Source organism: Sciurus carolinensis, chromosome 10, assembly GCF_902686445.1.
Source record: "Sciurus carolinensis chromosome 10, mSciCar1.2, whole genome shotgun sequence".
NCBI classification, from domain to species: Eukaryota; Metazoa; Chordata; class Mammalia; order Rodentia; family Sciuridae; genus Sciurus; species Sciurus carolinensis.
The window spans coordinates 111,723,785-111,741,263 of NC_062222.1; the positions used below are offsets into that span (position 1 = coordinate 111,723,785).

A 17,479-nucleotide genomic window follows, 5' to 3' on the forward strand; every position below is an offset into this window, starting at 1 on the left:
GCCAATGTCATACAATGCCACATCTGTTTTCAACAAATGTTTAAGCACCGAGTTCTTAAATTCCTGGCAGGGAAACCTAGCATCCAGTATTTCCAAAAATAGATTTGAGATTTCAGCAAATTTGGGGTTAACAAATGCTTCCTAAATTTTTCTGTTTAGTAATCAAACCTTCATTTTGTCCTTGCGTTATGTAGTTTTAAAGTGTAATTTTAACCATGTTGTATTGCCACAGATTTATGTAAATAACTCATCTGAGTACCTTGGTAAATATTTACTATTAATTCTGTGTGAATATTTAGTATGGAATGATCACTGTGGATACTTTCAGTCATTATAAGTACATATAAATATTTTTATTATAGACAAATTCAACATTTAGAACCTTAAAATTAAAGGATTGTCTAGATGTTTTAAGTTTTCACTTTATATTGCTTCTTTTTTTTTTCTTTTTTTATACAGTGTTGGGGATTGAACCCATGTCCTCATCCATTGTAGGCAAGCACTTAACCACTGCACTACATCCCAGCCCTCATTTATTTTTTATAACAATGCTCTATAAGGTAGATATTGCTCCATTTTCAGAAGTGAGGTCTAGATAACCTACATAACTTCTCAGTGGTGTTTTGTTCTTGAGGGCTCAGCCCAGATTTGCAATTAGGTCTTTCCCTCAATGCCCACCTGGTCATTGCCACCATTGCAGTGCCCAGATCTGCTAAGCCACATGTGGTTGTCGTTGCTGGTGGTGGGATTCGTGCTTTTTGAGATCATTCTATCACAGAAAAAGACATGTAAACTAATGCTGACTCTACAATGTGTTTTTAGTTCTTATTTTCTACAGTAATATAATTTTACCTGCTAAATTTCTGTGTTGCTATATTTTCATTCCAGTTCATATTATTTTAAGGATTGAAAGTTTGGCTCATTCTTGACTTGTGCTCATTTTTCAAAATGAGAGTATCGCTCACAATCTGATCCTAACAAATGGGTAATTTATTTTTAATTTTCTTGAACATTCACATTTCATTCCATTTTTTAAAAAATATATATATTTGTCAGGTAGTTATCACTGACCCTGTGTTTTCTTGTAATGAACTTTTTAATAGGTAACACATTGCATTTGCTTTAAGTTTAAGACATAGAAAATAACAGTGATGGTAATAAACTAGACATATGTGACATGCACCATGTACCTTTATTCTTCTAAGTATATTTACTGCATTAACTTAATCCTCACTGAAGGGGTGCTGCAGGTATTGTTATCATCCCTATTTTTGAACAAGTGAACTGAAAGAGAGACACCTGAACATAATCTGGCCTGGGATTTGTTCTTTGACCAGTCAGTGTCACCTCCTTTGGGAAGCCTTTTTTATGACACAACTCTCTTTTTAGGGTTGGATTCAGTGCTTACACTACAACAGGCAGTTTTCTTTCATTGCACATATTACAACTCCCTCTCAATCCCTCTCAGACTCTAAGCTTCCCCAAGGCAAGTACCTTGCTTCTACTTTTGTACAGATGTAGGACTTAGCAAAATATCTGGCACACTGTAGGTACTTAATAAACACTGCTTTGCCACAAGAATTTTCCCATTTAAAAAATGGCAGTATCGTCTCTGCATACTTCATTCATTAATTCAGAAAAATCAAATGAGAGCTCATGGCTGTTTATAAACTTCAGAGTGCTACCCAAATAGATATTAAAGCAATTATACAGTGCAGTGAAGATGCTTTTAAAATCTCTGAATATTAGTACAGGATTTGGTATCCAGAACAATTAGGATCCTGATGGTCTAGCATGTCATTGTATTCTGGTGTGTTAATTCTTAACCAGTAGTCTTAATGACTTAACATAGCTTTTGTATACACTGATGGCATGATTTTTTCATTCAATATAAGACATGAGAGAAATGTTTTATGTCTTGATATTTAAGTATTGCAGAATCATATGGTCTAGATTCTATAGCTAGGTCTGCCATCTAATTCAATGTTTCTCAGTATTGGCCACATATGAGGATCTTGGATTGTAATTTTTGTTTTGTAAATTAATGATTCTTAAGTTCTGCCTTTGGGTACATAGAGTCATATTTCAAGGAGGGAGAGATCAGCACAGATAGTTTTGATGAGCATTTAGTAATGAGAAATATTCTCAATATGTTTGAAATACTGTTTGAGAAAAATGGCTTAATGTCACCAAAAATATTTTTAATGGGAAATGCAGTTGTTTCATATTTAATAGCTTTCAGAAGCACTGACATTTATTTTGTTACTCTGGAGTATATTTTATAGTCAATTTGTGCTGGTGAGCTTCATGGATACTCTAATTACTCAAAACCATATGGCCATGGCAAGCAGCTGATAAATGGGCAACAATTTTCTAAGCTCAAAAGAAAATCAACTTTGCCTTGCTTGGGAGAAATTTGGAGCAAAGAGCCTGCCCTCTCTTACTTCAACAGAAATACAGTTTTAGATGTAGACATTTCATGACTTGTTTGTAGAGGTGCAGGGCCATCTATTCAGCCTTGATGAGGCTCATCACTTTCCATAAAAGGTTGTCATTCTCACCATCTGCTTGTCTAATGGTCAGATTACTATGTGCTTCTGCCCTTAGTAACATATAGTAGTTGCAGGTCAGGGCCCCATTCAAGAGTAATCTGGAGCTGTCTGATATCCAGCTCTTGTCAAGAGCCTCATTATGGAGAATTGTTTGAAGCATATACAGTAAGAGTATACTGTTTTATTCTAGAGTTTATTCCTGTATCAAGGTGAGCCCTCAGAAAGCTGCTTTAAAAACTCTCATTTTGGTACTCCTTTCTTTCTTCATTTGTAAAAGAGGGCTTCAATTCCCAGGCACAAGCATTGTGAGTTTATCTAGTAGTTGCATTATGCAACAGGAACATTGGTATGGGTGATATGGAATTTGTGTGTGTGTGTGTGTGTGTGTGTTTTCAATTTAATAAGTAAAGCCCTGTGCTGATAATACTGAAACTTATTAAAATAAGGCTGATTGGAAAAACTTCACTTCTTTTCCCTCCATATATGCGTACTTTTATTCAGTGGGCTAAATATACAAATAGAAGTATGTCACTCCCATTCTAATTATTTTACAACACTTAACATTTCTCTGCATCTTTGCTTTTTTATTACTGATTCTCAGTTTCTGCCTTTTTTCCCTTAATAAAATGAGCCTTTTGTTCTTTTGTTAAAAAGATTTAATTGATGATTTCTAAATAAAATATTTCCTTATTCTATCCTTATTCTAACTAAAAAACCGCAGGTTAAAAAAATAATAAACTAAAGCCTTTCTACAGTTTGTTTAAAAACTCTGAATTCCTTTACATGTAGGGGAAAATTAGATTTAAAGTAACTTTTTTTTTTTTTTTTTTTTTTTTTTTTGCTTATCATTCAAGAATGTGTTAGTATTAGGGGCTGGGGAGATAGCTCAGTTGGAAGAGTGCTTGCCTTGCAAGCACAAGGCCGTGGGTTCAATCCCCAGCACCAAAAAAAAAGGATGTTTTAGTATTAAACACAAATCCTAACAGACAACTTGAAAAGATGGGGATTTGTTTTAACCAATCTTCCTTTTGGGAGAATGTTGCTGGGCTTTGAATTCTGGGCCTCCGGCATGCTAGGCAAGTGCTCTAACACTGAGTTACACCCAGCCTGTTAACCGGTTTCTTGATGCATGCCAGAAGAGTTTTAATGCTACCCGGGGAGAGGGACAGGGTTCTCCTGGTTTTTCCACATTCTGGCATCCTCCTGGCACAAGAATTTGTCCTGGGGTTTCACCTACCAGAAACCTGAAATTCTAACATGGCTTTATGCTTTCAGGTGTCATTTCCCAAGAGGACAGGTATGTGAGGGGTGAAAGGCTTTCATCTTTTAATGTGTCTGCCTGCCCCACCCCCCCCAGCAGTTATTGCATTGATCAAAACTAGGACACATGACCTGTCATAGATGTAAGAGAGATGGGAAAATAGTTTTTTACTTTTCTTTCACATAGCAAGTGCGACAAAGAGGCCTTTGAATTGCTTCATTCTATTAATCTTTCTAAATAGTCTTTGCTAAGTGTCCTTACTGAATATGAACCAATATCTTTCAGAGCACATTTAATCTGAATCTGTTCACATAGATAATTCCTCCTTTGAGGCACAGATTATACTTTATAAAGTGTTGAGATTATTTATTTGATAAGTCAAATTCTAAAACCCATATGAGCAGATAATATATTGCAAACTTTAGTGCTTTTAAAATGCAGTCTCTTTGTAACCTTTTGAACAATTTTGTAATTTTTGTGAGACTCGCTGAATACAGTGGATATAGATGTTGAAAAATGGTAATTTCATACCAAAGTAGCATTAGACAAGCTTTTTAAGAATTTGATTGAAGGGGGGAAGAAAGCAATAAAATATTGAATGTGAGATAAAACTGTATACTTCATAAAACAGGTAATGCATTTGTTTGGGAGTAAATGAGGAGAAAAATAATGTGATGCAGCAGAGGTAATCCAGTATCGTAAAGCAGAGGGCAGACAGGCAGCTGGGGTTTCAGTGCCTTTCCACCGTGTGCAACCAGCTGCACTTTCCACCTTCTCTCTTTGAGCCTCAGTTTCCCCATCTTTTCATTGAAATAGTAATTGTGCTAATTTCACACTGTCATTTGGTCTTCCCACCTAGAAAAATGCTTGAAATACAGTAAGGGATATTAAGTATTAGTTTCCTTTACAGAATGGACAAAGGTAAATGTAATGACTGTTTTCAAAAGCAAGGTATATGTGTCTGTGGCCTAGTCTCAACTTACCTTTCGTGTGAAGGAAACCTGTACTTTATCAATAGCCCAAATGCCAAGCTTAGAATGTTATGTTCTGAAAATGACTACTAGAAATGGAAAAAAAAAAAAAAAAAAAACCTCAATCCGTTTTCTAGTTGGATCTATTTAATTCCATATACATGTAGTAAAACTTGTAGAAGTTATTGAATCTCAGAAAAAAATGATTGTATTTTCAGAATCCAGGGTGTGTGTGTGTGTGTGTGTGTGTGTGTGTGTGTGTGTTTATAGTTTTTTTACATTTTTCTTCACACTAGGATTTTAAGAGTGGACTTGGTATTACCATAATTCCTATGAACGTAGCAAATGTGAAGCAAGTAGACCGAACTGTGAAACAGTCTTTTGAGATAATCACCCCCTATAGGAGTTTCAGGTAAGCTGCCTTTAAACATTTTTTTGTTGTTATACTACCAAAAGAAAGTTTGGACAATACATCTTTATAATGTTACTGGTGATTTTATCCCACATAGAACACTAAAATTGTCTTCTAATGTTTCCATGTTGCCTGACTTACTAACCAGCATACTGTAAACACTATTTACAAGTGACCTAAATAATCATGCAACCTGCAAAGATATTTATTTCATGAAATTTGAGTAGTTTCCTTCCTTAATATCTTTTTTTCTTGGTAGTCATGGTGAATATGTTAATTTTTTAATCAATAAATATTTTATAAATTTCTTCACATTTTGGATGGAATAAAATAAGAGCACATTACATTTCTTTAAATTATATTGCTTACCTTCCTTTTGCCTAATCAGACACAATTCCTCTTTTAAGATTGGTCCCTGAGTAAAAATACAGGTGTTCTAGGTACTCTTCCCCAGGGACAGCTCAAGAGGATACTGATTTTAATGGATCACATCCCCTTATTGATCCAAATATCTTAGCGTGTATACATATATATGTTGTGTATATATATATATAAAATATATATATATATATTAGTATACTATATAGTAAGTTTTAATAATATATAATGATTCCATAGCTTTAGTATGTATATGAAGTAGACTCAAGTCAATATCTGTTGTGTTCAACTATATTCATTCATTTTGTCAAAAATAATCCACACACTCCAGGATAATGTGCCAATCAGAGACAATTGTTCTAGGACTTTGAAGAACTAACAATTACTTAACAATTTCAAATATGCCACTAAATCTGTTTTACTTTGTCAAAATTTGTCCACTGACTTAAAATTGGAGAAAGAACAGCAAGCTTTATTTTCATACATGCAGATTCTGGGACTGGGTACATAGCTCAGTGATAGAGCACTTGCCCAGCATATGTGAGGCCCTGTATCTGTCCTCACTTGGTCTTAGCCAAAAGATCAAGAAGTGATTTGGGTTCAATCACCCCTCCCACCCCATGACTGCAGATTTTAGCCTCAAATGAAAATCCAGATACTGGTTGTGACCAATCTCTAGTAGAACATGTGTGCTAGGAATTTCGTTAAATATTATAGTTACGATCGAATCATGGAATGCTTCTAAAAATATAGCCCATGTAGGTCACTGATTATTTTTATGGAGTATTTAAAATATGTTAATTATCTATTATTTTCATTGTAATTCAAAGCATTTTAATTTTTAGAGCAAAATTTTAATGTGATGAATTATTTTGTTGGTTATTGGTTGTGTATATAGCACATTCCTTGGAACACTGAAGGGACCCAGTATATCTTTTTTTTTTTTCTTTCCTGAAGGATTGAACTACTATTTAATGTTTTATTCCTTTAGTCAAATGCATAATAAATACCACAAACCAGAATAAGTCAGAATGCAGCTCAAAATGAGTTAGAAATCCATTAGAATAGCACCACTTAAAACTTCCCTGATTTCTCAGTCTCTTTAAACCATCTGGATATTCTTCTAATTAAAAAATGATTATTTTTTAATTATGAAAAAAATCACAATTTCTGGTGGATGTTTTTGATAATTTTAGCTCTGGACTGTCATGGCATACTTATTTGGTAAAATATTCCAATAGTCCTGAAACTGCCAGTCTCTTATGGATTTTTATGTAATCATTGTATAGGAATTGTGCCCTCTCATTTAAGCTTTTGACTTAACAAAGCAATTTTTTATATTGTGGTCAGAAAAATGTGTATGTTAGTTTTAGTTTAAGATATGTAAACAAAGTCATAAACAACATGGAAAATTAAAAAGAAACCGGTTTGTTAAATTAGATGATTTTTAACAGAAAAGACAATCCAGAGCTGCCTGGCAGGCATAATTTTAAGCTGCTGTTTAATTTGTAAGTGAAACGAATATGCAAACTGAACATACTGCTTAATTGGCCTTTACAAGGAAATGGATAATATAGAAATGTTAATTGTTTCAGCTTTACAGCCGAATCTGAAAAAGAGAAACAAGACTGGATTGAAGCTGTGCAGCAATCGATAGCAGAAACTCTCTCTGATTATGAAGTAGCTGAGAAGATTTGGTTCAACGAGTCCAACAGGAGCTGTGCGGATTGTAAAGCCCCAGATCCTGACTGGGCGTCCATCAACCTGTGTGTTGTCATCTGTAAGAAGTGTGCAGGTAATTAGTGATAAGTTATGCTTATCACTGCTCTATGGCAGATTGGCACTGACTGCTGTGTTTTCATATATAATGTGTTCTAGCTGAAGGTGGTGAAAAGTAAAACCAGAGAAAGCTTGTTGAGTTTAAGTCCAATTCAGAAATATCATAGAATTCTAAACTTCTCTTATGCATGACTAACTACAGGATGCTGAAGGAAATTAAAAGACACTAAAGTAATAAAGAAAATGTGTGCAGTTACTGTGTGGTCTGGAAAGTACCTCGTTTTTGAAAAGAAAGGACAGAGAATGGCATACACAGAGGAACAGATTGATGTAAAAATTGATTTTTAAGCATGTAATCCTATTTTGTGTCTACTGGTCCATGTAGAGATTTTAAAAACACAATGTTGAAATTTCTGGATTTTAGAACATACCTAGAGCAAATTTGCATGTTCACATGAAGATTTTTCCATTTTTCCCTAATTTTTAAGATGTATTTTTCATATTGAGTTTGTTCTATGCTCTAAGCTTTGTATCCTGGATCTGGTATCTGTTAAAACAAGATATTTATGTAGAATTTTATATATAGATATGAATGAAAAATAACAAATTCTATGACTTATTTCTTATTGAGACCTTACAGCTGACTGACTGGCATCTCCATGTATTTGGGAGCTCAGTTATGCAAGTGAGCAAAGAGAAATGGACTCCAGTGTGTCTTAGAGAAATAAGCCATAATCTAAACTTCTCTTCAGTGTTCTAGGACTGTGTCCCCCTGCTCTCCACCCTATACACACAATTCACCTAGCATACTCACTACCACACTGGTCTGGGGAATTAAAAGGATTTTATAGAAGATGTGACATTTCCACCATGAATATATGAGTAGTAACTGTAACGGAATACAGTAAGCACAGAAGGAGACTTGAGTGCAGGTTCAATGACAGAATACAGGAGAGGTGTCCTGACCTAGCTGTAGCCGGGACAGTGAGCAGGGAAAACCATATCAGTTGCCTGGAATGCTTATTCTTTTCTAGAACTCTATTCTGGTACCTTCCATATCATACTCAGATAGCTTTCCTCACCAGCTAATTAACGACCTGAATCACAACACTGAAAAACATCAACCAATTGGCCCTGTGCTGTACTGTTCCTATCCTTTTCTCCTCTCCAGTCTCATTAGAAGAAATGGCTTTGTGTTCTCCCACACTGCTCTGCCCACACTACCTCTCTTTCCTCCCTCATTAGGATCTTCAACTCCTCCTGATTCATTCTCTTAAGTAAGTATTTAGCCATGGTTTCTTCTGCTCCATCATGGAAACATGCGTAAGTCTGTCTTGTTAATGCCACCAAGCTTTCTGAAAACGCTCAATCTGTTCCTCTGTGTATGCCATTCTCTGTCCTTTCTTTTCAAAAACGAGGTACTTTCCAGACCACACAGTAACTGCACACATTTTCTTTATTACTTTAGTGTCTTTTAATTTCCTTCAGCATCCTGTAGTTAGCCTTTATTTTCCGCCATATATTCCAATATATATATATTTATATTTCCGCCATATATTCCAGTGTATTTTCCTCCTCAGTTTCTGTGTGGCCCCGCTAACTTCATTGTCTTCTCTGCAGTATTCCAGACCTTTGCCCAACATGCTTTTCTGATCCATCCAACATGCCTTTCTGATCTCCATCCTCCCCCAGCTTGCACGATACAGTCTCTCTGTGTGCGTGTACTGCCTACTGGTCATCTTTTCTCAAGCTGCTTTTCCTCTTCACACGCCTGTAGTATGTTTATTCTCTTTGGCTACATCCTCAATTTTCCTCCACTTGGGAGTTTTTGCATGATGTTTTTTATCACTTGAATTCAATACTCACCTTTAAGCAGATGGTTCTCTTTCTGTTGGACACCAAACTCATGCTTATTTGCCTGTGTGAATCTCTACTTGGACTTGCCAAAAATACCTCAGCAATAACACGTCAAAATTGGAGCCCTTATTGCCGCTCCAGCCCCTTGCATAAAGCTGCACATTTTCATATATTGCCCATATGGGTTAGGAGCAATACTGTCTGCCTGCACTCAAACCTCAGATCTAAGATGCCCTCTTGACTCTTCTGCTTTTCTTAAAACTCACCATGTCCCCCCAGTTTTATCTTCACAGTATCTCTACATCTTTTCTGTCCATTTTGTTTCTTCTCCTGCTGCCTCAATTCAGATCTTATCCTTCCTTGGCTCAGCTTTTCTAACAGTCCCTTTTAACTCTGCATTTTCTTCTTTTCAGTACTGCCTTTAGGTAGTTTTTAAAAATGCAAACCAATGCTGATGTCTATCATGGGAGTTCTAGGTCTTTATGCTCTGAAAAGGGTTCACCTTCAAGAAAGGAGGAAAAGAAACTCTTACTTAATGTAGAGAGAGGAATAAACTTTCAATGCTCATAAGGCAAGAAGTCCTTAAGATCAAGCTCAAGGTCGTGTAACTTTTTTCCTTTTCAGCTCAGCATCTGATGTACGCTTGGACACTAGTTAAGACTACAAAGAATTGAATTGATGATAATAGAGTACTGGGCTCTTACACTCTTCCAGATGTAACCATAGAATAGAGAATACACATCATATTTCTAAGTACTTTATTATTAGAGATGTAGCTTTTTAAAATAGTAATAGGAATAATATCTGTATTCCTATACATAGGATTCAAACAGCCTCATGAAAACAGGTCTTCAGTGATTTCTGGCTAATTACCAAGTATGTGTGTATACATGCACATATATATACATACACACACACACATATATAAAAAAGATATGTCCATGCGTGTATACATACTCTTTTTTTTTCGGGAGTTGAGGGTCGGGTACCGGGGATTAAACTCTTGGACACTTAGCCACTGAGCCACATCCCCAATCCTATTTTGTATTTTATTTAGAGACAGGGTCTCACTGAGTTGCTTAGCAGCAATCCTCCTGTCTCAGCCTCCCAAGCTGCTGGGATTACATTTGTGTACCACCGTGCCTGGCGCATACATATTTTTTTTAAAGTGTAGTCTTATACTAATGCCAGGCAGTGATGAAGATGATCACTGTTATCTTCATTGTATTTGGTTATGATCTGTATATAATTACCATGACTACTCTTAGTGCTATTGGCATTTAAGAAAGTACGTGTTGGTGTGTTTTAACATGTACATGCACATTTATGTGCACATACCTATACTCATTTTTGAAAATAAAATAAATTCATATGTAAACTACAGTAAAAATTGAATTGTTGTTGACTTCAGGACAACATAGATCTTTGGGACCAAAAGACTCCAAGGTTAGAAGTCTAAAAATGGATGCCAGTATTTGGAGCAACGAGCTCATTGAGGTGAGTCCTGCATAACTGGTGGTGGTGAGCAGAGACTGGGCAGGAGGTGTACAGTGCCTGGGGTGAATTTCTTTAGAGCCTCTTTGATTAAGTTCTTCCTCTATAAAAAAATGGCATATGCTTATAGCCTATTTGATAGTTGTAAGACTTTCAGAAATCTTCCTAAATGAGATAGGTATTTTAAAATAAAAAATAGGAAGAGCTTTAATGGTAATGAAAGAGAAAGATCTCTTTTATATCAGCATGGTAAAATATGAGAAAAGTGAATAAAGACATTGGGCCAAATGTCTTCACCTTGGCTGGGTTCTACCACTGACTGGTGCAGTCAAACCTGCTGTCCCTTCTCTCTGCTTTCTGCTCCTCCTCTGCAACTGCTCACAGTGGACAGCATTAGCCCACCTGCTCTGTCCAAGGTGTGAATTTCAAAGACTAAAACGACTTTTGCTGCAGTTTGTATTGCCTGTGGTTTCTTTTCAAGCTGACGTTTTGCCATTATTCAGAGAAGTAAGGCAGTGTTAAAAAAAAAAAAAAGAGGATCTGCCCTCACACTTCATCTTCTTGAAAGAGTTGAGTCTTGCATGTGTTCCCTTGTATTTTGTACTAAGTTGTGCTTTAATTTATAATCTCAGTCAAAAGTTTTTTTGCAGATTTAAATGCATTTTATGAATTGATGTTTTATTTATTTATTTTTTGACCATTTTAGCTTTTTATTGTCATTGGAAACAAAAGAGCAAATGACTTTTGGGCTGGTAACCTTCAAAGGGATGAAGAATTGCACATGGACTCACCAGTAGAAAAGAGAAAAAACTTCATTACTCAGAAATACAAAGAAGGGAAATTCAGAAAGACCCTTTTGGCTTCTCTAACCAAAGAAGAATTAAATAAGGTATTCAGTAAATCTTAATAACGAACATAAACTTCAGTGCTTTCTTGAACACATGACAAGCTTCTTGATAAGTAAAAATCTTGTACCTTTTGATGCAATTATGGTTTTATTTATGTTATTTTATGAGAACGTTTCTCCACTGTTTTACTTCAAGATTCATTCCTGAGTTTCCACCTCACTCAAACCAACACCAATGGCCTTTAAACTTTGACAGCCCTTTCTGGTTTTCAGACAGACATTATGCCGTACTTTTATGGCGGGCGTGCTGGGTTTTGAACCCAGGGCCGCTAGATCATTGAGCTACATTTTCAGCCCGTTTTTATGTTTTTATTTTGAAGCAGGGTCTCACTTAGTTGCCATGGCTGGCCTCGATCTTGTGATCCTCATGCCTTAGTTTCTTGGGTTGCTGGGATGTAGGAACATGCGCCTTGTGTCCAGCTGTGATATGCTTTTTATGTTGCTGATGGTATCACCCATCACTCCACTTTTTGTTTCCAACTCTGATTTGCTCAGTGCCATTGATTTGAAGTCTTGTTTGCTTTTGACTGAGGGATTCTGTATCCTTTTATGCCACCCATTTGGTCTTTTGGTGAAGATATTAGGGTAGAGGGTTTTAAGTACCTCCCACTCCTTCTAGTTCTAAATTACTGCTTCATCTCTTGTGTGGTAGCAGTTTGTTCTGTGCATAGGCATTTAAAGGATATACCTGTTTTCATAAATGTTCAGGTGATCATGACATGGTACTCACTTCTCTAATATTTTTAATGGTAATCCTCGTTGGGTAAGGATCTTAGGGTAAGTAGCATCATGCTGTACATTTTAAAAAATGTACACCATTGTTTACATATGAAAGGTTAGCTATACGATTGACTTATGCTATTATTCTGTTGATTCGGTCTTCCTAAAATGTTTTTTTGTGTGTGTGTACCTTTGGTATCTATAAACCGAGGTCACCTACTAATTTTAAAGTCATAGCTCATGAAGAGTAAAAGATTTTCCTGGGGTGGTGGTGCACACCTATAATCCCAGCAATTCAGGAGGCTGAAGCAGGAGGATAGCAAGTCTGAGAACAATCTCAGCAACTTAGCCAGGCCCTAAGGACTTAATTAGACCCTGTCTCAAAGTAAAACATTTTAAAACGGGCTGGAGATGTGGCTCAGTGGTTAAGAGACCCTGGGTTCAATTCCTGATACCAAAACCAAAAAAACAAACAAAAACCAAAAGAACCCACTAAGAATGAAAGATTCAACATAGTTTCCTAAGGTGGGCCCAAACCTGGGAGACTGGACAAGAGTGTTGGAACTGAATAGTTGGATGTAGGTTTTTATGATGATTTGATATTGGTTTGCATAGTGCTTTCATGGATGCTAATTATACTATTGCAATAACTGAACAATTACACTGGACATTCATGGAATAATCAGAAACTATCATAACCCTATTGTATTTAATCTAATTCCTTACACCAGAGTTCTACAACATAAAGAGTAAATTATGGACTTTGTAAGGTAATTGGTGAACTTGGAGAACAAAGCCAACCCTTCCCCCAATTTTTTTCTCCCCTTGAATGATAATGTGAATCTCATCAATGGTAGTTGATGTCCTCAAGTGAGGTCCTATCACACTAAGCAGTTGCCTTGAGTTAATAAGTAGATGGTTTTTTGAGTAAGGGCTAGCCACTGTATTCCTCTCAAATATTTTAGGGAAGTTTACCTTATTGGGGCTTACCTCTTTGTTGTCCTCTTAATGAGTAGCATCTTAGTGTCAGTGAATAATTTTCAAACAGTTATGTTACTGGTTATTTAGTGCACTTGCAAATTGGTGAGTCCTCTTTTTGGTGCTGGGGATACAGTTGTATCAACAAGTGGGGTGTGTTGCTTTTATTTATGGGAATGATGGTTGAGTAGGGGAGAGTGACCATAAACGTCTAGATTCCGATAAATACATGACAGTAAACACAGTGTGCTGTGAGGCAAAGACTGCAGGAGGAGGAGAGGAAGTGACTAAGTGGGGGAGGCACCAGGGATTCTCAGAGGGGAAGGGATGGTAGCCATTTCCAGTCAGTGCCTGTTTACAGGTGAGGAGAAGTTAAGACCCAGCGAGATTTGCTTAAGGATTTGCTTAAGGACTCCTAGCACATTAGTACAAAGTTGAGTGTGAGAGTGCTGGCTTTCTGATTCTGAGGGGAAGGGAATTCTAGAGGTCAACTGGATCAGGTTTAGAAAACTAAGTACTTTTTAAGCAGTCACCCCTTTGGGCCAGCAGCTGTGAAGGTGTCTGGGACTTCATGGCCGTGCACGTGCCTCCACATGGAACAGCTGCTGTGCCATTGTCCTGAGCCTGCATCACCGAGGGTATATCTATCAGCGATCCCTCTGGATGAGTCTATCAGGGAGGAGGTGAAACTGTGGTGCGAAACTGCAAGTTCAGGTGGAATCAGGGTGCCATGTATGGATATTTGACTGCAAATAGGAAGCCAATAAAGTAAGATCTGAGGATTGACATAAAATATAAAAGAGAGAAGAGATGCGTGGAGAGGCAGCTTACTTAAGGTATACAGACAGAATAAGCCAGCAATTCTAGCATTTCCCACCCCCCCATTGTTTACACAAGGTGATGTATAACATGTACCAATAATGTTTTTTTGTTGTTGTTGTTGTCTCTTCTCTCTCCTTCTATCCTTTGCCCTTCCACAAAAAGATACTGCATTTGTTTTGCCCTTATCTTTCTAATTCCCAAAGCACAATAATAATTTAAATATTCTACAGCTTCTAATTAGGCTAGGGAAAAACATATTAATAGTGTTCATATGATGGAACATTTAGTGGCTACTTCATTATTACATTTGAAAGGTTTTGAATTTTCTTAGTGTCAACCACTATAGAATAGGTAGCATAAAAATGTCTTCCAAAGCAGCTATGATGGATGGGAAGATTTGGAAGGAGAACATCACAGCAACAAAGGAGCGAATGAGGCGCAGAGGTCTTGGTTGTAATTTAAATCCATACAAAGCAGGCATTTTGTGCTTATTGCCTAATTCAGAGCTTAGTATTATTAGCTGCCTCAGGAAAAACTGAATAAAAACTTCATCTTATAAATGAATGGCAAGACTTCCATTCATTGTAATAGCTGGCATCATATTTACTTTCCTTAAAAGCTTTATTTTCTTTTCATGGCTAGGCTCTGTGTGCTGCTGTGGTGAAACCAGACGTGCTGGAAACGATGGCTTTACTGTTCAGTGGAGCCGATGTCATGTGTGCAACTGGAGACCCCGTGCATAGCACCCCCTATCTCCTGGCCAAGAAGGCTGGGCAGAGTCTGCAAATGGAATTTCTCTACCATAACAAATTCTCAGGTTTGTCCCTCACCCTAAATTAACCCACATTTTTTCTGATGCATCCCTAAAAGGATGAAAGTACAAATCTGTTTATTTCTCAGCTTAAAAAAGAAAAAAATTGGAAAGAAGGAAAATGAAATTGCCAAAATACTCTGTTATACCCTTTCAAGAAAAAGTTGAGGAAATATCTTTTATATTTCCATAATCTTATAAATGGAAGATGAAAATAGTTAATCCCACATAATCATTTTCACTGAAATTAAATCCGATTTTTCATATATGAATAACAAGTATGACTTAAGTGCTTATTTGTAAATTTTATGCAAAGTAAAATAAATTGCTCTGCATTTATTCAGTGGTAAATTTGCAGTCATTTTTCTTCTAGCTCGAAACTCACCTAAATATTCATAAACAAAGGGAAATTGTTTACATTTTGGATTTCCAAGGTATTGTTTCTTTTATTTTTCTAGATTTCCCTCAACATGACATTCATTCCGAAGGTGGGTTAAGTCAAGAGACTGCCCAGTCCACGTTCCTCTGTGACTTCTTGTATCAGGCTCCCGCTGCTGCTTCTAAAGTCTCTTCAGAGAAAAAACTGCTTGAAGGTATCTTTTCTGTTCCTCTTAGATTTTGTTACTGGATAAAATTTTATTCCATTATCAAGACAATTAGGTTTAAATTTTGATTTTTTTCCCTCAAGATGTTAGATTTGATCTTGCAGTAGAGAGATATTTTTTAAGGATTTATAAATGCTTCCAGGCACAGATATTACTTCACATACTTCAACAGGAACTTACCACTGATTTGGAATGCAGAGTGAATTCTCTACAGAATTCACTGATTTCTACCTCATGAGCCAACCAATTCTATTTCAGGTACTCAGACCTTGCCCTTAGGGATGGACACGCAACTGGTGAGGTAATATGGATAAATGCAAACACATAGGAAGAACTGGCAAGTTGTCATTATGCATTGAGTCTCCCTTATCTAAAATATTTGGGAAACAGAAGTGTTTTGGATTGGATTCCAGATTTTTTTGGATTTTGGAATATGAGCATATACATAATGAGATATTTGGGGATGGGATCCAAGTCTAAACACCAAGCCTGAAGGTAGTGTTATACAATTTATTTGATCATTTTGAGCATGAGACAAAATTTCATAGAGTGGAATTTTCCACTTGCAGAATCATGTCAGTGCTTGAAAGGTTTTGGGTTTTGAACCTTCAGAATAGGGATGCTTAGCTTGGCATATAGTCCAGTAAGAGTACTAGGTGACAGGAGTAGTTAAATTTGTTGTGATTAGTAATATATGTGTGTGGGCTGGGGATATAGCTCAGTTGGTAGTGCTTGCCTCGCAAACACAAGGCCCTGGGTTCAATCCCCAGCACTGTAAGAAAAAAAAAAAAAAAGAAAGAAATATATGTGTGTTTAAATAAAATGAAACCTAGCATAGTTTCTAAGAAATTATGGGAATCAATTTTATTTAACAGCATATTCTCAGTTTAGGGAATTTTATGAGTAGAGTTATTGGGCATTTGCCCTTTATCTAGCTACTCCTTGTGTTAGGCTTGTGCTAGACATTGGGGATATTAAAATGACTAAGACACTGGCTTCATGTTGATGTTATATACATTGGAACTAATTTGAGAAATATAGTTATGAAAATATGAGACCTGTCTTTCTAGAACAAAGAAAGTGCAAGAAGATTAAGCTAAATAGGTCAACTGAAGGTACTAACTATCCAGAAATGGCACAGTTCAACTGTTACTCAATTCAGGGAACAACAGGAAGGAAAAGTCACTTTACAGCATTAATCCTGATATTTGTTCATTTGAAGTTATTATTTCAGTATAAATTATTTACAGGTTAAATATTCCCTTTTGGAAGTACTTGAGACCAGAAGTATTTTAGATTTTAGATTTCAGACTTTCTCAGACTTGGGAATATTTGCATTGACTTTCCTGGTTGAGCATCCTTAATCCAAATCTTCAAACTCAGAAATGCTCCAAAATTCTAAACTTTTTGAGTGTTACATTAGTACCCAAATGTTTCAGATTTTGGAATGCTTTTGCATTTCTGATATTCTACTTTAGGTATGCTTAATTTTATTTTAAAAGAAATCATACCCCAAAGCAGATTATATTAGGATTCACTGTACTCAGATTTTCCTGAAGATATTACCTGTCCTGTATGAGCATGCATGGTATCTAAGACACTGCTGTGGGTACTTTGCATTCATTAAAGGTCATATTCATAGAAAGTCTGCGAGATGGTTGATGTTATGCCAATCTTCACATGAAAACCAAGGAGCTCAGCATGAAGCAAAATTTTACACCTGACTTGTGTCTAATTATTATTGTAACATTTTAGCCTTGATCACACACAGTGTGACGGGGTAGTCAGATGGAAGAGCATTTTTATCGTTTGAATTTAGATGTTTTTGGTTCTTTCAGCAATTGATTTTTTTATTGCTTTCCTTTACTCAACCTAACCAATAATAAGTGACAAATTTTACAGTTTTAAAAAATCTGCTATTGCTCCTGTCAG

The 17,479-nt window shown here is 36.3% G+C and overlaps 1 protein-coding gene across 5 annotated transcripts in view; it reads left to right on the forward strand.

The window, feature by feature from the left end:
• Window positions 1–17,479, forward strand: part of Arap2 (ArfGAP with RhoGAP domain, ankyrin repeat and PH domain 2) — a 180,504-nt gene that overhangs the window by 59,928 nt on the left and 103,097 nt on the right. For all 5 annotated transcript variants that reach the window (XM_047566104.1, XM_047566103.1, XM_047566101.1 and 2 more), the window contains exons 10-15: window positions 5,081–5,196; window positions 7,170–7,369; window positions 10,622–10,707; window positions 11,411–11,593; window positions 14,774–14,948; window positions 15,401–15,535. In XM_047566104.1, the coding sequence (XP_047422060.1) occupies window positions 5,081–5,196; window positions 7,170–7,369; window positions 10,622–10,707; window positions 11,411–11,593; window positions 14,774–14,948; window positions 15,401–15,535 (895 nt within the window). The remainder of the gene's footprint in view (window positions 1–5,080; window positions 5,197–7,169; window positions 7,370–10,621; window positions 10,708–11,410; window positions 11,594–14,773; window positions 14,949–15,400; window positions 15,536–17,479) is intronic.